General features: G+C 39.5%; 1 protein-coding gene across 1 annotated transcript in view; it reads left to right on the top strand.

The window, feature by feature from the left end:
* LOC124711779 overlaps positions 1–21,811 on the top strand; it is a 30,183-nt gene extending 8,372 nt beyond the window's left edge. The window contains exon 3 of the mRNA XM_047241996.1: positions 18,119–21,811. Within this exon, the coding sequence (XP_047097952.1) occupies positions 18,119–18,798 (680 nt within the window). The 3' untranslated portion in view covers positions 18,799–21,811. The remainder of the gene's footprint in view (positions 1–18,118) is intronic.
* The last annotated feature ends 3,039 nt before the right edge of the window (positions 21,812–24,850 follow it).

A 24,850-nucleotide genomic window follows, 5' to 3' on the forward strand; every position in this document is an offset into this window, starting at 1 on the left:
GTGACCTACTTGTTTTGCAGTGGGAGTCAATTTCAGCCTCTAAGCATCTTCAGATGTTGGGAAAGCTTAGGCCGGGGTGATGCATAATTTAATATCCTCAAGCTGTGAAAAGTATTCCACCCATTGATAGTGGAGACAATAAAATAGACATTGTTGAATACATATTGACCACATGTTACACTTGACGGGCTCCTCAGTGTGGTAGACAGTTGACAGCTCCAGCTGTCAAGCTTTTTTTACCTAATAGCTCAACAACAACTGCAAATAAATACTCAATTAACCAAAAATAACTCCACTCTATGAACATGAGCTCAGTGAAGTTATTTTATCTATTCACATGAGAGAACTGGACAGGATATGCTGGGGATGTACAATCTGTATGTAAACTGAAAAGCAAGCAGTACTCATGGTGGAGGAAGTTGCCTTTCCTAGAAGAATACTAAAACTGTCATGCAATGTGACTAAATTTCCCTCTAGCCTTGTAGAATAGTGTGCAAAGATGTCATTAACTTGTATTATTAGTAACTCATATCTGTGTCACCAAGGCAACTCCCTCTACCCTTTTTGCTGCTCGGTGACTTTAATGCACATCAACCCCTCTGGTGCTCTCCCAGAAGCCCTCTTTGCTGACCGTCTCAATCAACTTAACCTCATCTGCCTTAATGCGGGAGCACCCACATTCCTTTTAGACTCCATGCACTCCTATTCCCATTTAGCCCTCTCCTTCTGCACTGCCCAGCTTGCCCATCGTCTCGAGTGGTCCATTCTCTCTGACACATACTCAGGCAACTGTTTCCCATGTGCTATCCGTTTGCTGACACCTACCTCAAGTACATGCACACTCAAACAGCAGCTTTACTCCGACCTGGCGACCTTTGACGAACAACTTTTACACAGTTGTGATGACCAGGTACAATATCTTGCAAACATTATTCTTCCTGCCACAGAACGTTCCATGCCTCACCCTTCCTCTTTACCGCACAGTGTCCTGGTCCCTTGGTGGAATGAAGCGTGGCGTGATGCAATTTGCATGCGGACACGTGCTCGCTGCATTGTTAACAATCAGCCTACGATGGCAAACTGCATTTGTTATTAACAGTTGCATGCACAGTGTTGTCGCGTTCATAGGGATAGCAGAAAAGCTAGCTGGATTTCATTTACTATTTCTTTCAACAGTTCCATTCCCTCTTCTGTCGTGTGGGCCAACCTCTGACAGCTCTGTGGGGCTAAGGTCCATCCTCCAATTTCCAGCCTGATCATAGCAGATGATGTCATAGTGAATCCTACTGCTATCTCGCCACTATTTTGCAGAGATTTTGAGCTCCACCCATTATCACACAGCCTTCCTCCATTGCAAATGGGTGTGGGAGCCTGGACGATACCCTTATCTTCTCAGAATCGCGAGTGCTACAATGCTGCCTTTACTATGAGGGAGCTAGATCATACTTTCACTTCATTCTGATCCTCCACCCCAGGGCTGAACAGTGCTCACATTCAGGTGTTGCAGCACCTTTCTCTTGTGGGTAAGCACTTTCTCCCTTCATATGTACATTCACATATGGGCAGAGGGCATGTTTCCAAGAGATGCTGGCGTGAAGCCCTTGTCGTACCCCTACCTAAGCCCAGTAAGAATAAAAACCATCCTTCTAGTTATCACCCCATTTCTCTCACCAGCTGTGTTTGCAAGGTGATGGAACACATGATTCATGCCTGGCTGGTACGGTGGCTTGAGTTTTGCAATTTACTAACCACTGCACAATGTGATTTTGAGCGTGCCACTCTGCAGTTGACCATGTCACTTTGTCAACCTGTGTCATGAACGGTTTTATGCAGAAATACCAGGCTGTGGTCATGTTTTTTGGGGGAGTGGTATCCTCTGTACTCTCTACAAGTGGGGCTTTCATGGCTGCATGCCCCATTTCCGACAGGAATTTTTAAAACAGTTTTGAAGGTATGTGTGGGTTTTGCCTTTCTGACACCTTTATCCAGGAAAATGGTATGCCTGAGGGTTCCATCCTGAGCATCATCCTCTTTGCTATTGCCATTAACCCTATTATGATCTGTCACTCGCCGGGCATCTCTGGCTCCTTTTTCGTTGACGATTTTGCTATCTATTGCAGTTCTCCAGCGACTTGGCTCCTTGAATGGCGTCTTCAGCATTATCTTGATCATCTTTACTCATGGAGCATTGACAGTGGCTTTTGCTTTTCCACTGACGAAACAATTTGTTTGAATTTCTGGCAGTGCAGTGGGTTTCTTCCACAGTGCTTACATCATGGGCCTTTTTCTCTTCTGTTCATTGAAACTACGAAATTTCTGGGGCTCACACTTGATAGGAAACTTTCTTGGTGCTCCCATGTGTCTTACCTGGCCGTCCACTGTACACAATTCCTCAATGTCCCAAGTATCCTCAGCGGTACTTCCTGGGAAGCAGATCGAACCACCTTCCTTCGTTTGTACCAGTCCTTGTCTGTTGAAAACTAGATTATGGGTGTTTGGTTTGTGCAACTACACATCCATCCTTCTTACGCTGTCTCAGTACTATCCACATCGTGGCATCCATTTGGCCACTGGTGCCTTTTACACTAGCCCGGTTGAGAGTCTGCATGTAGAAGCCGCTCTGCATGTAGAAGCCGCTGAAATACTGCTGTCATACCGTCGTGATTTTCTCGTGAGCAGAAATGCATGCCATTTGTCTGCCATGCCTGGCCACTACTGCTTCTCCCCTTCCTAGCGCTCCCTTCACCTTGGAAGTCAGTGGTGCCACCGGTTCTTGCCCCTAGCCTAGCAACTGCTGATCAGAGGGAGGAAGGAGTGGTTTGTTTGAATCTGATTCTCAGAGACTGTAAATGCAGCAGCTGGAGACAGCGGTCATATGTGCATCAGTTGTGTGTGGGTGATTGAGTGAGTGTTTGTGTGCTCTTGTTTTCTGACAAAGAGTGGCCAAAAATTTAGATGAGAGTGTGTGATTGTCTTTTGTACTTGCCCATCTGTGGCTCAGTAACCATCATTACAGTGAGTTGCTACCTATCCTCATTATTATTGATTCTCAGAGTATTCGTACAAGCTATCTGTTGCATGGATTTATTACCGCGGTCTCATTTTATCAACATGCTGTCTGTGACTTGTGAATAGCTGGCCACATGAGTGGACTTCTGTGATGGGCCAAAACCACAGGCCATTGCTGTGGGTATCTTTAACAGATTGGGCTTGCCAATCTGAAGCCCACTGTTTCCCACTAATGTGCAGGCCCTGCTCACCGAATCTACTCTCACCAATCTGCCTGCAGGCCGGGTCTGTTTGTGTGTGGTGTAATGTGCAGATTTTCGTGATTTATCTATGAACCCAGGAATGCGGGCGATGTATTTCAGGAATTGCGACCATCTCACCACAAGTACATTGTGCAGTGCAGTGTTTTATAGACATTTTATTTGTTCTGGTAGATTTTGGCATTTTGAAGGTAGTATATATATTAGAAAGTATGGGCGATAAGAAGAAGAAATTGTGGCAGTCATTGGCAGTTTGTGCACTTTGTACTCTTATATTTCTCAAAAGAAAAATCAGAGCATATCTGTAAAATAATAGACATAACACAGTGGGTGGTAACCGACAACAACGAACATAGTAGAACCAACATTTTATTGGGGTCACCCATAATACTAGTTTATGCAACTCCTCTCTGCCTTATATACTTCTTTCAAGAGGCCTCTGTTTTTCTTAGGGCGTTGCTGAAACCAGTGACGGCACTTTAAATCTGTCTCACAATGCCAACGAAATGTGTGTTTTTATCACCAGATGTTTTGGTTTATTGAAATAAAATAACATCACTCGTAATGAAACACACATACCATTTGGCTTTCTTTCTGCATCTAAAAACAGTTCATAGCAAAAGATGTTGATGTTAGTACTTAAGATTTTTGCTCACATCAGGAAAGGTCATCTGCTTGCAAGTTTGTTTATATATTTCCTTGCTTGGCACTATTTCTGTAGCGTAGCTTCGAAGGTGGATTTAAAATACATTCAGTTACTACAAAGCAGCTACAAGCAATATGGTCATGCAAACATAGAACCTTTTTTTTTCTGAAACTTCATGTCAGATTTTGTAGCTTCATTTTTATGGCAACACTGTGGCCCACAGTCAGAGTACTGTCTACAAATTTTTGAACCATCCCTATGTAGACCCTATTTTTTACTTTCTTGTGTATGTAATGTTCGTGTGTCAGTTTTCACAAACAATGTATTTCATGGTGCAATTGTATGTTTTTTGTTGCGGTTGTTGGTCCAGACCCTTCATTATGTTTGTAGCAATTAAAACTTGCTGTCTCTTGAAAACCACTCACTCAGAAGTGGTGAATTTTGAACAACAGCTACATTTCTCTTGTTTCCTGTTAAAAATTTACTTCGTTTGGCAAAACAATGGAATTTGCACAGTGTCACCATACCAACATCCTAATGCACCTGCAGTTACAGAATCGTGAAACAGTGGTTAACAAGGAAATGTGGTCAATTCAGATCAAAAGTTTTGAAAAATCACATTTTTTGTATAAAAAGAAACACATAATTTCTTATCTTGTTGCGAAGCCACGGTAATTCTCATTTCAGTGGCTATCGAATACTTTAAAAAATTACAACATTCCATTACATAAGTCTAGATACTTGTACAATGTGGTAGGAAAGAAAATTCCACATGCTTATCATGCAGAAAAATACTAAAATATTTCTGTGTTATCATTTGCCAAAATCTCATTTCGATAACTCAGATCATTTGTGAGGCATGAGGGATGCTGTGAATATAATATTCCCGCATTCTGCAGGTATAGTCTCGAGGTCAGGCGAGCACAAACACACAGGCAGGGGCTGCAGGTATCAAGGAATCCACTGGAAATAACCGTAGCTCGTTGGGGAAATACATTTTTTCTGTGGCATCTTGCCTTTGAAGGTGCACCAGCTTTCCATTGTTGCAGGAGTGTTGTCAACAAACAGCTTTCTGTCCTCAGTCATGTGGTAACTCTCACCAAGTTCTGTTAGTATATCATGGTGAAACCAAGCAGTGTGAAATACAGTGTTAAATGGCTAAATGACTTGCGGTTTGAGGGCAACAAGGCCCACAAGACATCAGAATTGCAAGTGTTTTGCACAATATGCAGCAATTCTTTCGCTCTCAGCAACATTGGAAAGATGGCTGTAATCAACCATGTAGAAGGAGCTATGCATTCAAAGGCAGTTGAAGCAGTTAAGAAGATAGCGGGCATTCATCTTTTTCTTCAGTTCTCGGTAAGTGAAGTGCTGTGACTGTTAAGTGATGCATAGACATCATCTCACTGACCTTAATGGGATTTTATTTTCAGGGACTGCATTGTTTTTTTATCCTGCTGTTTTAGTGATGTGTTAGGCAATTAAAAGTTTATACCCGTAATGTTTTAAAATGTAAGTGAGGAGAATGAGAACATCAGGCGAGCTGGGAAACTTTGCCAACAGAGTGGCGGTCAAAAGTGACTGACAGACTTTGGCCTTTTTGGCATACCCTCGTCCAGCTCAATGCAACCTATCTTTGGCGTTCATCATGGTTTTTTTTTTTTTTTTTTTTTTTTCAGTTAAAGGGGGGGGGGGGGGGGCTGGCGGCTCAGCACAAGGTACACTTCACCATTCATCTTTCTCAATGTTTGTTCTTCTTGCTTCCTCTTTGGACAAGGGAGTTGATTTCATTAACCCCTTCTTCAGTGTGTGTGTATTCTAAAACCAGACAACTGCTGTTCTGTTGATAGTACATACCTGAGTACCTGACTTAGGCGGAAGACTCCAGATTTTCTGCTTTTTCTCACACCTCCGAGTTATTCCATTATTTCTCCCAATTTTTAGCTAATGATCGTAAAGCCAAAAATGGTTGTTTTGAAAACTCATCATTTTGATATTTGGCCAATTGTGAATACTTTTTTGCTTATTAGTCTTTTTAATCAATGTCCTTCTGAGTTTGAAGAAATCGGGAAGTCGCATGCAACATGTTATGTACTTTTCTCTTTCCTGCGCATTTTGTAGAATATGTGCTCATATTGCTCAGTTTTGTGCTCCTGTGCCAGTGCTGCTAGTGGTTTTCCCACTAAACCTGATGGTTTTAAGAACCTTCTAGTGGTGAGTGAGTGGGTATTATGGTAGATTTTAAACATATGAGAGTGCTTTTACGGTAAAATAATGTGTAAAAATCACTTGATCCATTCAACATACAGAAAATAGCACTGTTTAATTTATTTACACCTACTAGCTCTTGAATTTATACAGCCTAAACATTTATAATTACAGTGTTCTGTCTTTGTTCCTGTGTTGTTCTGCAGTCTAGTATTAACGAATCTGCAACTGTAAGCCTTGTGCATAGCTATAGTGCCAGTGTTAGTGTGATGTTTTTTACATCACTGGATATTGTTGTTGTGCTAAACATGGGTAAAGTAAAGGCACAATATGCCCAGAAATGTCACACTGAATAGTAAAAAATTGAAAGTACTACGAATACCTGATAAGTCTAATATCAACAGCAAAGCAATGCATTAAGCAGATTATTGTTCTATATTGTAAATGTGATCAGCCTCATTTCACCAGATATATTTACACGTACCTTTAAAAATAAACTGTTCCTGTGTGCATAGTAAGTAGAAGAGAAAGTGTGCCGACTGCCAGCGCATTAACACAGGTAACTTAAGACAGGTGGCATGCCCACAAACTACGAGCAGCACTGCCACCTGAGACTTAAGTGGATGTGATTTTGCCTTATCAGGAGGTGTGTGCTGGTTGTGTCTTGTGTTTATTTTGTGAATTTGTTTAAAGTGTTGTGAGTGAATGTTGCAGAGTTGAAGGCTGCTTATTTATTAATCTATATATTTTCGTCATTGGTCTCATTATTTAATTTGTATGACTCCTGAGGGGTAATATAATGAAAAGTACATGTGTATTTGAATCAAGTTTCAATTTATATTTTCCATGTCTGTACGACAAATAACATCCTACAACGTGTGATGTCGGGAGCACATCCGACAAGTAATTCTATATTAATCTGGCACACAGTGACTTATATTACTGATTGCGAATAACATCATTTGCATTATTTCTTCTTGAGGTTTCACTTGGGCTTTCCAAGCCTGTCCCTCATCATTGAAAATTTAATTACAAATAGTAAATAGTCAAATAACATAAGAAATTCACTCAAGTTTCATGAAAATGCATGTGAGTGTTTTTCATTATGTTACCTCTCAAATGACATATAAATTAAATAATGAGACCAGTGATGAAGAAATAAACATTAAATAGTAAGTACCAGCTGGATTAGAACTGTCGCCTCATCCATGACGACCTTGCCAAGCGGAACACTAACCACAATTAATTCATCCGTCCACCAAGTTTGTACAGATAACATGATATACGTAAAAGATGCATAAAATTTCTCTTGCAATTTTCTCAAATTTTTAGAGTAGTGCACCTTACTACTTTCACATTATGATGCTTTAATGGCCTACTAAGGGTGTACAATGTCTGAAGTAAATCCAAGATGCCAACATTGTGCCCTCCCCTTTTAAGTAAGAAACAGAAAATTGTAGTAGACCCTAAGATAAACAAAAGATAGTTGGGAAACAATAAGGGAATATGGTACGATAATGAGTTTCTTCTGGACAGTGTGCTCTTAAAAATTAAGTCACCCAAAGAACACAGACATTACTGACTGTTGCCACTTCCTTCTGAAATACATCTACAAAATTTAGTAAAGGGTCTCAAATGCTCATATAGAATCCATATGCATGCTGTGGAATCAATTCAGAATTATTTTTGGGAAGGATGAGATGAAAATGAATGCTTAGGTGTGCCGATTTTTGATGTAGTTAAGCTCCATGAAGAACTGCATTTCAATAGCACTTTGTTCAAAGTTGATGGGTCGGTCAATGTAGGGGCATATACTCCAGAACACTGTAAGAATAAACTTGCAAATCATGCTCTGGTGTTTATATTTGTACCTCTACTGCATTACTGGATCCATCCTGTTGCTGTGTATGCTAGACCCAATGCAACTCCTCATGACGTCATCTCACAGATATTAGATTCAAGTAATTATCCAGCAAGAGCAAGCCGAAACAACAATTATTGGATTCACTGCTGATGACGATCAACTGAATAAAAAGGTGTGCCAGTCCTAGGAATTAGAGCATAAAAAATAAAAGTTACCTGCTCTTTATAAAATCTAGCAGATTAAACGAGAAGAATTTAGGCATTTTCAGATGCTATTCGTGTAATAAAATGCGCAAGGAATAATTTTTTTGATAAATCCAAGGTACTTTTCAATGATGAGATAATCAACTACAATTTTTATGGAAGTGTTTGTGAACAAGATAATACCCCAGAATTCACAGGACAAAGTTTGCCACAAGGTAACTTTCACACACTTTGATCCGTTGCCATTTCAATGAATGAAATTATTATTAGTTCCACAGTTATTCAGTAACTCAACAGCCAATGGAATAAAATTCTTCAAGGAAATTGAAGGGGCAGGATTCAAAGGCAGTGAATCAACGGAATCATTCACTACATGTATGGACAACTTAGTGGACACACTTAACTCTGTTTCCTAAGGATGCTTTGTACAACAGCTTGGAGGCTCACAAAACATTAATGAAACTGAAAAGCATTCCCATCAATAGAATTAACAGCTTTGCTTCCAAAAGAACTCTCCAGTCTCCAAGAGCAACAATTGAAAAAATCTTACGAATATCTGAATTCTTGTGGAAAAGAGGTTTCAGCTGTGTCCTGACAGCAAAATTTAATCAGGATCCACTTGAACGTCATTTCGGTATCGTAAGATCTCCAAGTTGTAATGATCATCTGTCAGTAAAAGACTTCCTGGGCTTGCACATGTTACAGCATGTATACATTCCTGCTAAACTTTCATATCTTTTGGTGGAAACTGAACATAAATGCGAATTTTCCCTGACATCATATATAAGCCAGATGTGGACATTAGCTAGAGAATTGCGGCAGAAGAACAGAGGCACAGTTCTAGAACTGGAAGACATAATTAAAAACACAGCGTGTGTTCAACATAACTTGACACACGTTTAACGTAATCTACAACACATGCAGGAGATTCCTGGAAGCTCCTTGGCCAAAGATTGTTTAGTTTATCATTAGACATGTTATGTGGTGCATCAAGCAAGAAGATTCACAAAATGCCCTAGGTGTTTGCCTTCTAAATAAGAATTTGTTTAACATGCCACTCTTCTTACTGATGTCTATTAGAGATTATGGATCTTCTACAGGAAAGATACCCATCCAGAGGCGTCTTCAGTGTTCTTATCCAGGTGGAAAAAATCATCGCAGTACAACTCCAAGAGGACAGTTTATTCCTGTCTTAAAATCATCCAATGTATCAACAACAGTGGTACGGCCTAAAAATGCAGGTGAAAAATAGTGCATTTCAACTTGTTTGTTAACTTTGTGGCAATACCCATTTGTTGTAACTCAGCCAGCCTGTTAAGGCTTTCATCAAATAAGATTACAAAAGGAACGTCCTCTTCAAGATATTCGAGAGTATTTTTCCTAAAGTGCGGAACTACTCATCAACAATACTGTACATTGTCTTGGTCCACCAAAGCTACATCTTACTAGCTACACTATCATTAGGAAACGACTGGAAACAAAGCAGCCTGCAAAGTCTGTAATATTTCCACTCTTGTATCATCAGCCTGACTCAGGTACTTTGAAATACAACTGTTAGTTGATGCAGCGTGTGTGGCAGTGGTGGAGGTGAGGTTGGGCTGCAATAGCTGGGATGTTGACAAACCGACCATCAACTGCAAGCTTCTGAGTTCACCAGTTACTATGATCTTATCAAGCGTCAACAGAGCATCTCCATTATGCCCAGTTGTCTTGCCATATGGCGGAGTGTGATCTGGAAGTACTAGCACCCTGAAAACAATCCATGCCTAAATAAGATGATGACATGACTGTTGTGATACTATGTATCTGTCAATTTCTAAAATCCAAACATCAGGAGATGCAGTTTTTAAAAAATCAGGAGGTACGAATGATCAAAACTCACAGCTCACAGTTCTGAGACAAATGATCTGAGCCTTTCCTTGTGATGTCAAAAATCTATATGATGGCTATAAAAATACTGGAACTAACCAAAGCATCAATTCCATACCTGTTATTTGTAGCATATTTCAACTGTGGTATGAGGTCAGTGCAGTTAATCGGCAAATTGTAAATGAGGTAAATAATGAAGTAAATAATTCTAACACCAACATTCTAACACTTAACATTTTCTCGGTAATTCGAAAAATCTGTTTTTACACCGTGTAATACACAAATGTCACATCAGCAAAGGCAAGATATCTTTCTCGTGTGAAAAGTGGCAATTGACCCTAAATAAAGGAAAGTATGAGGTCATCCACACGAGTACTACAAGAAAGCCATCAAATTTCGGTTAGAAGATAAGTTGCACGAATCTCAAGGCTGTTAATTTAGCTAAATATCTAGGAATTACAATTACGAACTACTTTAATTGAAAAGACCATTTAGATAATGTGTGATTGGGGGGGCGGGGGGGGGGGGCAAACCAAACACAGCACTTTGTTGGCAGAACACTTAGAAGATGCAGCAAATCCACTAGAGACTGGCTACTGCTGCATGGTATGGGACTCTTACCAGATAGGATTGATGGAGGACATTGAAAAAGTCCAAAGAAGGCAGCTCATTTTGTGTAGATTTAGTGTTCATTTTTCCTGTGCGCTATTCAGGGCCGAACGGTAAAAAAATAATCTGAAAATGGTGCCATGAATCCTCTGCCAGGCATCTAAGTGTGAATTGCATGTTAGTCATGTAGACAAAAATTACAAAATGTAAACAATGGATCTTTCCTTGACATAGTAATGCACGGAAATAGTTGCAATATTGCCCCAGGGAAACAGAATGAAAATGAAACTTCCTGGCAGATTAAAACTGTGTGCCGGACTGAGACTCGAACTCGGGACCTTTGCCTTTCGTGGGCAAGTGCTCTACCAACTGAGCTACCCAAGCACGACTCATGCCCCGTCCTCACAGCTTTACTTCTGCCAGTACCTCGTCTCCCACCTTCCAAACTTTACACAAGCTCTCCTGCGAACCTTGCAGAAATAGCACTCCTGAAAGAAAGGATATTGCGGAGATGTTTGAGATCAGCTGATTTCAAAAATCAAATTATTGCACTGTATGCAGCACTGTAATATATTATTGTTATTTCTAAAAATTTGATCACGTTAATGTCTGTTGATATCTTGCCGCAAATTTTCTGCAAAATAGGGCCTTAGTACATGTTTTATAATTCCACTACACTTTGTTCTATGTATCTAAACTTTTCTAGCAACATCATTGTCTGAATTTACTCACATACAACTCATTTAAGTGGTCATATATTATTGCTCAATGGCAAAAAATGGAAGGGAACCTTTATATCTAAAAAGAAAGATGATGAAACTTACCAAACAAAAGCGCTGGCAGGTCGATAGACACACAAGCAAACACAAACATACACACAAAAGTCTAGCTTTCGCAACCAATGGTTGCCTCGTCAGGAAAGAGGGAAGGAGAAGGAAAGACAAAAGGATATGGGTTTTAAGGGAGAGGGTAAGGAGTCATTCCAATCCCGGGAGCGGAAAGACTTACCTTAGGGGGAAAAAAGGACAGGTATACACTCGCACACACACACATATCCATCCACACATACACAGACACAAGCAGCTTTAGTTTGATTCACGTCTAAAGATTCTTTCATGGCTCTGAAAGGTATTTTCGTTTAGGGGGCTGCAGTTATCTTGTGTTTCTTGTCCCACTATGGCTTGTAAGTTGGCATAAGATGCTTACAAAGCACTACAACAAAATCCGCAAGATGCTCTTGTGTCATTCCCAAAAATTCTTTCTAACCAGTTTGCAATTTTACTATCACATAACACCTAGGTGAGCTGCTTCTGTTGTAGAGAGAGACAGTTTAAGCATCTGGGCTCCTACAGATGTTCAGAGAGCTGAGGGCAGTGTGATGCTTCTTCTTTAAAAATGAGTAACTCACATTGTAAAAAGTATTCCAGCCAATGTTAGTGGAGACAATGAAATCAACATTGTTGAATGTGTATTGACAGCATGTTACACGTGTGACAGGCTCTCCATTGTGGTAGATGGTTGACAGCTCCAGCTGTTGAACTTTTTTTATACATTAGCTTTCTTAGCAACTGCAAATAAACACTCAGTTAACTGAAAATAACTCCACTATATAAACAAGAGCTCCTTGAGGTTAGTTTGTTTATTCACAGGAGAGAACTGGACAGGAAATGCGAGGAGGTATACTTATGTGCAAAATTAAAGATGATCAGCACTTGTGGTGGGGGGAACTTCCCATTCATGGATGAGCGCTACATCTACCATAAAGGGCGACTAAAAATCAATTTCTCCTCCAGCAGTCTAGAACAGAGTGCAGAGACTTACGTAGATTTTGTTCATATGCATTTCTTGTGTTAGTATTACTAGTAACTCGTGTATGCTCCATTTATTGTTAACGCACTGTGTGAAATATACAGGGTGAAGAGTATTTAAACAGACAAACTCTGGGAGGTTGCAGGGGACATCAAAACTAATATTTTTCCCTAATGTCATTTTTCCTATGAGGGTTACTTAAATCGGTGGAGACTGTATTATGCTCTTCAGTTGTTAGAGGCCATATTACGATCTTCAGTTGTTAGATGGCGTATTACACTCTTCAGTTGTAGGCAGCTGCTGTCCACCAGTGTAGTAGTGCATTGTCTCTGTTTAGTAATACAGGGTGTATACAACCCGGGAGATCCGGGAAAAACCCGGGAATTTTTTCATCCGGGAGAAAACCGGGAAAAACCTGGGAATTCTTTTGGAATTCTGGGAATTTTTTATTGTTTTAGTTTTCAGTTAAATTTTTGGAATTTTGACTGGTAAGAACCAAAACTCTAACTAAGAATAGTACTGTATCCCGCGGAAATATGGAAGCGTCCGATCCCGCCCGTCTGCTTTGACCCATGACGTCACAAATATGGCGGAAACAAAAACAAACACACACACTTTCCACAAGAAGCCTAATGACACTAACGGGACAAGCGCGGGAAATGGGATGTTTTGGGTGGGGGCAAACTAAATATAAACAAATAGACGCCTTGCGTAGCTACAACGTGTAAGTGAAGACAGCCATGCATGAATACCCACCCACCTCCCCAGGGGTCGTAACCCCTGCAACCCATAGAAGATAAAGATGCTTCAGTAGCTGATTAGTGTTTTTTGTCTTTAAAAAAAAAAAAAATCTCACGGGATAGAACGAACAGATCAGAAAGATAAATATAATAAACTAAAACAGAAATTGGAGGAAACAGATAATTAAAATAAGTAATAAGTGTTTTTAAATTTAAAAAAAAATCTCACGAGATAGAACGAACAGATCAGAAAAGTAAATAAAATAAGATAAAACAGAACTGGAGACAGGCACACTCAAACCAAACTCCGCGCCGTCATGACGTCACACACGACAACACCCTTACGTCACGGGTCAAAGCCGACGTGTGGGATCGGACGCTTCTGTCGACCCGTATCCCGCTTCTGCAGAATAATACTGCAGGAACAAAAAGTGAATGAGAGGGGGCGGGGGGGGGGGGACGAAAATAAAACTTAAGTCGCAAAGGAAATGCGCTGTATACAACAAAACACAGTGGTCATACAAGCCTCTGCCAACAGTAAAGTTTGTCAAAGTGTTTAGGAAGACTGTGCAATGCTTCTTAACAAAAAAATTGCCTCCGATGAGTGTGACGTGACAGCTGTTTACATTAGATTCGTTTTAATGCAAGATCTTTTAATGTTTTACACGTACGAACATACGGTCTTCCTGCGTCATCGTAGCTGCGCAAGTGCAGTGACACCTGTTATCTGGCGCTCTCTGGCAACTGCTGAACCGAACCTATTTCTAACAGGTCACAGGAAAATATTGCGAATGGTGGTTTGAAAAGCGTTACTTCGAAAGTTAATTTCCTTTTATGCAAGATGAACTATGTGCAACAATGTACGACGAATTTCTTAAATCACAGAGCGTTTGACTCTCATTTAAAAATCAACTCTTTGGGGACGACCATCTAGAAGAATTTCTATCCAAGAAGATCAGACATTTACGTCGTTATTAAAAATTTTACTGGCACATTTATGTGATGTATCTTAAAGTGTAACACACGGAAAAGAGATCAACATTATATGTGGAAGCTTAGCTTCTCTTGCGGCTTATTAATCTCCGAGATCAATATTATATGTCAAGCTTTGCTTTTCTTGTAGCAACAATATGTATATTAATTTAAACCATTAACTTTCCTTATTTGTGTGTTCGCGCTACTTAAAAGTGATGTTGCTATTGGCTGACTACATCATGTGTCCTATGCTGTCATCAGCTGGCAAGATCACGTGACATGATCTGTGACTGACTTACAAAAGTGTGTCGCAATCTCGATTTCAATGCTTCGGAAAGTAACATGCGGTGTTTGGTGGAATTCAAATTTATACTTTCGTAACACGAAAATATGCAGCGTACATGTTGCTGCACATCAATGATCTTTCCGAAACGTGTTTTTTCCCTGAGTTTCGTCTTCTGAAATGCCAGATAATTCTACGTCAGTGTATAAAACCATAAACAATCAAAGTATTGATAAGTTTTACAGTGCCAAGGAAAAGTATACTGTCACTTAACACGGAAAAAGTGTATTTTCAACCGGGAAATCTGGGAATTTTTTTTCCTTGTCCATGTATACACCCTGTAATAGAGCGAGACACCTGGAGTGAGTACACTGATATAGTTGGTGTGTACTACATAGCGCACCACAACGGACGAGGTGCACAGCGGGTTTATCAACAACAATATCCTAATCGCCATATCCCGCATCATACGACCTTTGCTGCTGTGTACCAATGTCTGCGTGGGACCTGGTCATTTAGCAGATTACCTGGACAGGGATGCCGTCGCACGGTAAGGACACTGCAATTTGAGGAAGTTGTCTTGCAGCATGTGGAGCGGGGTCCTTCAGTCAGCACTTGTGCAATTGCACGTAACATGGGGACGAATCAGACGAATGTAAGAACAGTCCTTTGAGAGCAATTGTTACATCCATTTCACTTATAGTGGGTCCACAACCTGGAACCAGTTGATTATCCACCCAGAGCACAGTTTTAGCAGTGGTACCTGGAACAGTGTGAAATGCATCCTACATTTCCATCCTCTGTGTTGTTTACCGATGAAATAACGTTTGGACATGATGGAGTCTTCAACATGCACAATTCGCATGTGTGAAGTGAGGATAACCCACATGCCACAGTTACTAGTGCTCATCAAGTGCAGTTCTTCGTTAATGTGTGGGTCGGTGGTGTTGGGGACTGCTTAATTGGGCTGTATCTGCTACCTAGGCCATTAAATGGCAGGCACTATTACAATTTTCTCACCAGAGCATTGCCAGAATTGCTAGAAGACTTCCCTCTCTCTACAAGACAACGCATGTGGTTCCAACATGATGGGGTGCCGGCACATTTCAGTCGTCGTGTTCATCGATTCCTGGAATGACGGTTCCCAGAAACGTGGATTGGCAGAGTTGGTCCTGTACCACGGCCTGCGCGATCCCCAGATATGTCCTCTCTGGACTTGACGTTTTTGTGTGGGGGTGAGATGCGCAACCTTGTTCACTCAACCCCTGTTGCATCAGAAGACAATCTGGTTGCCCGGATAGTAGCAGCAGCAGGAACAATTCAGGATACTCCTGGGGTTTTTGCCTGTGTCAGACAGAACATAATCCGACAGTGTAACCTTTGTTTACGTGTCAATGGAGGCATTTTTGAAAATCTACTGTAATTGAAATTGGGTCGTGTTAATGTGTTATCTCTTGGTCATAAAAAAATGGAAAAGTGTTTGTTGGTTTAATTAATTTGCTGCCAGAGAAATCTTCCTCTACCGGTTTCAATACTCTTATTAGGAAAAAATGACATTAGGGAAAAATAATTGTTTTGATGTCCCCTACAACCTCCCAGAGTTTGTCATTTTAAATACTTTTCACCCTGTAGACGGCTCCTTGCGTGTATGCACACTGCATTGCCACTGATTCATAAGGCGTATTGGGGAGGATCTGTATAATGTATAACTTTGTGGAACATCCTGTAGTTGATTCTTGTGATGATATGGGATAGCAGGGGTGATCATCTGCTCGTCCTTCAGTTTGCAGTCCTACAAAGAAGGTGACCTAACTTTGCTCATGCTTCTACCCTCCATCCCCACCCCTCCATGCTGTTGCACCCCCAGAACACAGTAAACAATAAGTTTTATACCACTGAAACATTAATTTTAATAATCTGCAATTTTTCCATCCGCTGCAAAGCAGAAACTATTGGCCCTAGAGAAAAAATTAATAGAATCTTCTTTATAGGAAAGTTAATGTAGTTTAACTCTGCATTGGGAAATATTTTGCTACATGCTGTGGTTTGAGTTATTCAAGAGAAACATTGAAATAAGTGACCTTTGACCCCCCCCCCCCCCTCCTACACACACACACACGCACACACACACACACACACACACACACACACACACACACACACGCACACATATTCCCACCTCCAATTCTGTAGAAAAATTTGCGACTACAGGTATTTTTTCGCCTATTCGATCTTTTTTGTCTTCAGTGACTGGACTAAACATTGCCAAACCCAAAACAAGTAGCAAATGGTGGAGAAAATCCAAGAACTGACTCAGATTGAAACTGAGACACTTTGGACAGCACTCCAGAATGCAACCACTGTGCCACCAAAATGATTTTCTGCTGTTGAACTTGGTATATTTAACATTCTGTGCAAAAATTTTGAATTTCCCTTTCTAACTATGCTGCTATAAACTAATCACATTAATTAAAAGTTGTCTCCACAAATTGTTATGAGATACACTATCTGCACTCATTTCCTATGAAGCCGAACTTCCCATAACTTACCCTTACAATCTGAAAAAAATATTTTGAGCTTCAGCAATGGGGAATGGCATATTCACATATTTACTTAATATCTTCTTCACTTAACAACTTCTTTATTATTTATTTTTTTAACTCATATTTTTGCAAAGCAGAAACACAGTTTTGTAATGTCGGTAGGTTGTGAACTGTATTTGACTAGATTTGTGAAATTTCGGCAGTCAAAATGACCCTAGTTCTCAACAATGTAATCCGAGATTACCATTTATACAACAGGTTTGAAAGTTTATTTTCTGTGTTAAACTAAGGTGCACTGCATAATACAATCGGTATATTGCTCCAGTCTAATGTAATTTTGATATACTCCATCCAGTACATCGCAGCATTATGTTTTGGCCCTGTATATCATCCCAAGCCATATGGAACTTTTCATATATTCACAGACTACCGATGTCCTGTCGTCTTCTGTTACACAAATGTAAAGTAAAAATTTGATGCAAGTAACCTAACACCCCATTCATATAGGTCAGTTCTTCAGTTGTTAGTCACTTTTAACTGTTGTTTAAAGATGTCATTCATTATGTTTAAATTAAGCCAAATGTGTCTGTTTTCATTGTCTTTGCTTCTCTGAAATTTAAGAGTCCTTACATTTAGTACCTGTGATACGCTATATTAACAGTTCAGGCCATTTCTGTCACTCGGAATAAACAGTGAACTATCAGAGTAGTTTGTAATATTTCAGAGCAGAGAATATGACACACAAATTATTAAGATTTGTGATCTGTTTAATTTAAAGAACAGTCAGTAAACATAGGCCTGTGACAAGTGTTAAGTGCCATGGTAATTCATGTGTTGTACCATTAAAAGGATAATTGAGAATCTTACGTTTGAAAATCCTTATTTACTCCTTTCTTATTTTTGACTGAGCCTAATGGCATAAAGGTTTTAAGAACTTTATAATGGGATTGTGTTTTTTAAATTAGTCAGGTGTCTGAGCAACTAATGTCATATTCTCCATCATTACATTGTGATACAGTTGTACTAAGGCTTCACAACACATTAGTATTTGTTTTGCATGATAGGTTTGTATTTGGATTAGTAGTTAAAATTTGTTGCAGGTCAAATTGCTAAGGGTGTGCATTTCGAAAAAATTTTGGATGATGTGAAGAGCTCCATCCATTCCGGAGAACCGGAGAGGCTGCACCTTATTACTCGCCGCGACCTCCACAACATAAAGAGAGATTTTGGCATTGGTGGCACTCGGCAACAGGACATTGATGAAGTGAGTGGACAAAATGAAAGACTGGACACAAATTCTTCTCAGTTGAGGAGACTGGAGTATAAATTACAGCTTTTGAGACGCCGTATCAGCTCAGGTATGATGTCCAGAGAAACAAAGTGTAAAGTGGAGAAGGAAGTCGATCGTTTGCTTTCACTTACTCAATTGGACTTCAGCAGGGAAGTTCCGCATTCCCACAATAGTAAAAAATTGAAAGTGCTACGAATACCTGATAAGTCTAATATCAACAGCAAAGTTCCGCATTCCCCCAAAAATGAAAAGTTGAAAGTGTTACAGACACCAGATAAGTCCAACATCCATAGGAAAGTTCCACACTGCCCCAACAAAGAAAAGCTGGAAGTCCTACCAATACCTATCAAACCTAAGACCTTTCCAGGGAGCATTTTTGTGGTTCCGGCCCATATTGAGAAGCCAAATAGTGTAATTGTGAAGGGGCAACCAAATAGTGAAGTTAAGACTGTGCATGTTGGTTTTGATCACACATACTGTCAGAGCTAGTTAGTGTGTGTGTGTGTGTGTGTGTGTGTGTGTGTGTGTGTGTGTGTGTGTGTGTGTGTTTCGTATAGTTTATTGCCTACTGGAAACATGCCATTTAAAAAATAGAGCAATGTATCTGGCTTGGTACATCTGTGGTGATATGGAAACCCAAGTGTTGTTAACCCTCTATTGCATGACTTTTTTTTATGGATCCAATTTCAGTGAAAACCATATCTGGGGGTAGGGTCTGACACACAAAATACTGTGTAACAAGTAAAACATAGAAATTTTGATTTATTCAATATTTTATGATTGATTGTTGCCATATGGCAACACCATGCTTATGTCAACACACTTTTCAGAAGACTCTCAACACTGTTATTTACATATATGTGTAAAATTACTTATGTGCTTCTATGTACATTTATGAATATTTTTTGGTGAAAAACTGTTACTTTTCTGTTTTTAAAAAAAATATATATTGTTATATTGTTCAAGTTTGATAACTCATTTCATCACTCAGAGTGAAATTTTACAGTTCTTATTTGCAGTGAAATATAAATGCACCTCGCATTTCAAACACTTCACTTTAACAATTCCATTGCAAGATGGAGCTTTATACCTTCCTTTGATATCTATAATAAGCAAAAGTCCTATGCCACCTAGTCCCATATCTTTTTCAGGCAGTGCAGCTGTTGGTCCTTTCTTCTTCTTCTTCTTCTTCTTCTTTGCTGTGTAGGCTCTCTCAATGGAATTACTTACAGGTCTTCCTTGCCTTCTTGCCTCACTTTTTCCACGGCACAACCACCTCTATCTATGGCCTTCTTGAACTCCGCTAAAGTGAGTGTGCTTTTTCAATGCATTCCACTTGATAGTTTACTTCTTCTGTAAAGAAACCAAGCATTCATTACCAGCAGGTCTAGAATATGAAAAATTATTCTGTGGTACCATTTTTTGGCATGTATCTGGATCCTATACAATGCTAGAAGTGAATCCACATTATCTGATTATACTCTACTACTGCCCTGGAGCAAGGCACCTCGACTGACTTCTTCAACTTCTTGTCAAATCTTTCTACTTCAATCATTGGATTTGCTCCCACAAAATTGCTGAGTAATGTCACAAATCTGTTGTCATGCCACTTCTTTGCAGCAGAATTCTGCATATTTCCTATGGAACACTGCCTTCATCCGTTGCATTTCTTTCAGGTCTCTTCATTTTCTTGTCAGATTTGAACTCACATCCTTTTAGACGATTGGAACAAACAGTGCCTAGGCTGTAGATTCCTCTTTCTGCCAGTTTCACTTGCACATCTACAGAACCAGATGTCAAAAAAAATTTACAATTTTTGTGTTCAGGTATTACACTAGCTAGCCTTAGCACAACATTTCAGCTGGCTCCTGTATCAGGAAGATGTTCATTTTGGTTAGTTCTGCCAGTATACAGTTCAAAGTTGTATACTAAACCATTCACATCAGGTAGTACAAACATTTTGTAGCCCTATTTCTTTGGTTTTTTTTGGATTGCACTGTTTCATTGAATGATGCCCTTTGAATGGCATAATCTGCTCGTCAAGGCTGAATTTTTCCAGTTTCAGTAGCACTTTACACTAAGAAAGCGTATGGTCAATAAGGCTCTCCTTTGGGTATTGTTCTCAAATTATTAGCAAAATGTATGTCACTTTTTATTTGCTCAAAGTGACTTATACGCATTCTGTCAGCAACAACGGGAACTCTAGTCTCAGGACACATGTTTAGGCCTTTGTTTTTTGGAGCACTATTTTCTTCTGCTGCTACAATGTCGTTTTGATGTAGCACATTGTTTTCGTCATGTTCTTCCTCTTCTTGTTCCTTTTCCTCTTACTCTTGTTCTCCTTCACTGTCATAGTCTCAGAAATGGCTATAGCCGAAGTTCCATGAGGAATATCATGTCCAGCACTTTCATCCTCTGAATCATCTGCAAATTCTTCTTCACTGTTGGTGTTACCCAATTTTGAATCGTCACTTTCTTCAGGAATATTCCTAATTGCCGCTGAATGTCTGCCACTGTAGAAGCATGAAGCTGGAATTGATGCCATGCCTACAAAATAAAAATAATTAACAGCATTGTACTGAATCTGCCCATGTTGAAAAAGGTTATGTTTACATTGGCAAGATAATAGTACTCACATATTGCAACAAACTGAAAATATTGAGTAATTATTTATTATTCAGTTAAAGAGGCATTGAAACATTATCTGTGCTATCATTAAGCATCATTTTACGTACCTTAAAAATATAATTTTTTTAGGTGTGATCTAAATGGCAGAAATAATTTACTTTTTCTGCTGTTGTAGCATGTGTTTACGTATAGGACCTCCAGCAACGACTATAGACCATCAGCGTTTTCTGCCAATATAACACCGCTAAACACAGTCTACCTTGACTCAGTCAGACTGTGTATTGCCATAAGGCAACGCCATGCATATACAAGCAGTTTCTGTAACATTATACATAAATTTATAGTTCGTTGCCATAAGGCAACACCGTGCAGTAGAGGGTTAATAAAGGAAACAAATCATTCCTGTTATTTTTACATATGGTGTAAGAGCTTTAATTTATTATTTTTATATATGAATTGGAGTGTGTCCCTTGCAGCAAGTGATGGAAAGTTTGTGTGGTCATAATTCCTTTAATAGAGGGAAGACCAGTGTAATTTAGTATGGGATCAGTCTTCCTAGTTTTTTATTTGTGTTTATTTTTTTATTATAAAAAAGCTATGTATCGTGGTTTTCCCAGGTAGTAACCAGAGGCATTTTTGTAAGGTCAGTTAAAATTTATTTGTAGCTCATTGTTTATCCTAACAATGCCTAATGGGTGTGATAAGTTCTGATCAGCCTGTGTATAAATGTACAAAAAACTGAGTGCAAAAAGTTTTATTTCATGTGTAACTGAGTTGTAAATAAGAAGAGCAGATTGTAAAACTGAATGTCAAAGTGACTGAAGTGATTAATAGTCTGTTAATGTACCCTGAGAGAAAGAAAACATGTCATAAAAATAACATGTAATTTGTAATAAAATGAATAATTTAAAAATAAAAATGTGAAACTTTCCAGAAATATTTCACCTTTTCCTTTCTCAACCTTATTTTTGCTTTACCAGGGAATAAGTAAAACCATGGTTGCTTAAATTAACATTTATTTATTTATTGTTTTCATTTGTTAATTTTTTTGTGAGATGTGAAAATGTAAACTTTTGAACATTCAGTGAATAAAAAGGTATGCAGTATATCTTCATCATGCCTGCATGGAGTGCTTAGGTAAGTATTGGCTTTAATTGTTATTCCATTTAACAATTTTACATTTTCCAAGATATGTAGAACTATGGACACTCTTCTTGTGAAAGCAATAAAATACACTGATCTGCCAGAACATTATGACCACCTTCATAACAGTTGGTATGTCTACTTTTGTCACGGATAACAGTGGTAACGCATTGTAGTATGGAAGCAGAAGCAAAGGCCACCCCACATCTGCACATGCAAGTCAGCTAATTCCTGTAAATTCTGGAGGGAAGGAGGGGAGGGCGGGGGGAAGGCGATGAGCTCCTGACACCATACTCAATCGTGTCCCAGATGTGTTCGATTGGGCAAGTTGGGTGGGGGGCAAGCACATCGATTGGAACTCACCACTGTGGTCCTCAAACCACTCAATCACTCTTGTGGCCTTGTGACATGGTGCATTATTGTGCTGAAAATGCCACTGCCTTTAGGAAACATGATCATCATGAAGAGGTGTGTGTAGTCTGCTATCAGTGTACAATAGTCCTCGGACATCCTGGTACCTTGCACAACCTCCTCTGGATCCAGGAATGCCCATGTGAATGTTCTTCTGAGCGTAATGGAGCTATTGCCAACTTGCATCCGTCCCACAGTACAGTTGTCAAGGAGCTGTTCCCCTGGAAGACAGATTCGTCTTACCCATCAACGTGATAAAGAAGGTATTGGAATTCATCAGACCATGCAGTGCTCAACCACTGTGCCGATGTCCACTGCTGATGGTCATGCGCCCATTTCAGTCATAGTTGCCAATGTAGTTGGCAAATGCATGGTTCTGGCAAATGCATGGTTCGCTGGCTGTGGGGGGGCCATCGTTAGGAATGTTTAGTGCAGTGTTTGTTCACACATACTTTTACTCTTCCCATCATTAAACTAGTGTTAGCCACCACAGTTTACTGCCTGACATGTTTTACCAGTCTGCCCAGCCTAGGATGTCTGACATCTGTAATAATGGCTGACCACCCAATCCAACATCATCATCTGGACATGTTTTCACCATGTGTTGAAGACACTCACTACAGCACTCCTCGAACACCTGATAAGTCGTGCAGCTCCCGAAAAGCTCATGCCGAGCCTCCAGGTCATCACAGTTTGCTCTTGATCAAATTCAGGTACCCACACACCTTCCCCATTCTACACACGGGCAGCATGTACACTGACAGTATATGTGCCATGCACTTGTTTGACTAGCAGTCATTCCTCGTCAGTTGACACAGCTGTTGCCTGGACGGGTTTATATTGATACAATATCAATGGTATTAATGTTCTGGCTGATCAGTGTATGTTACTTATTTCATTCTTGTTACATTAGTTGTAGTTATTGTAAAAACTTGGATGTGAAGCTACAGAAAAATGAAATGAAATTTTAAATAATTTAGGAGTAAAGGAGATAATTCACTAAAGTGTAGAAGCATTGAGTCTTAAACTTTGAGAACTGCTCAATTATTATAGTTATTTAATCATTAGGATGCAGACCTTGGCACTTGCATTGTGCTGTGTGCTGATACTGTAATGAAATAATGTTGCTATAGCTGTCAGAAATTATGCTTTTGGACATTTTTAAACAATCATTGGTGCCACAAATTTTCCTTTCACAGTATAAAGCGGTAGAAGTTTACTCATGTAGCACCTGCTATGGTCTGGGCCCTGTCCCACCAAGCAGATTCACTGCCCATTTTTTAATCTTTTGTGTGTGTTAACTGTCAGCAATTTTAATAAAAATAATAATTATTATGTTTAAGATTATATTGGCATGGTAGAGTACGATTTTTTAAGTACTGCCAATAAAAGATCATTGACATAAAACTGCAGGAACTTTGGAATACAGTGTAGTAGTAGCATCGCGACTGAATTCTTCAAGTCTCTTCTGGTGTTAAAAATTATCAATTTGCTACTCCACCCACTCCCTTGCACTGCTGCCCATGATCTGATTTTATGTGCATAACTAAAAATTAGTGCCACCATATTGTCAACAGAGATTTATTTGCTTTGCAGGGCGTGGTTGTGTAGTTCCATTTTTTGTTAACAAAACCTGTCGAAAATGTTGTACTTTCATACCAAATGATGTAGATTACTTAAATGTTTAACTGGGACACAGTCAACCAGTACTAGTTGCAGATTATGTATGTACTGCTTTCCAGGGGCAACAATAATTTGATTTTGAATAATTCGTGTAATTAAGTAAATCAAACAAATTAAAATGCCCTTATAATCTACTCATTAAGAGCTATTATCTTCAGTTAAAGGTTTGACACAGTATGGCAAGTATCACAGTCAGAAACCTTGTATTTCTTGTGGCACCTTAGCTCAAGAAACTCAAATCATCCACACTATATAAAAAAATGGAAAATCCAGGATGGAATGTAACGATATTATGAAAACGAGAGTTGCTACTCACCATATAGCGGAGATGTCGAGTCGCAGATACACAACAAAAAGACTATCACAAATAATACTTTTGGCCAGTAAGGCCTTTGTTGTTTCCTCTTGCTTTCAACTGTTCACAGTACCAGCACAATAAGGCCATGTTTGGCTGATGTTACAAGGCCACATGGGTCAATTATCTGGATTATTGTCTCCATATAGAGTCTAGCTCTACCAAAACTATGGTTTGGTGGTTTTGGTACAGTACATAAATGATGTAGTGAGTGGTAAGATTACTGGTAGAGCTGGTGAGTTATCAGCTCCTAGTTTCTCTTTTACACGTACATTTATGTTTCTTTCCTCACCAGTCTTCTTCTTCTTCTTCTTCTTCTTC

Source organism: Schistocerca piceifrons, chromosome 8, assembly GCF_021461385.2.
Source record: "Schistocerca piceifrons isolate TAMUIC-IGC-003096 chromosome 8, iqSchPice1.1, whole genome shotgun sequence".
Taxonomy (NCBI): Eukaryota; Metazoa; Arthropoda; class Insecta; order Orthoptera; family Acrididae; genus Schistocerca; species Schistocerca piceifrons.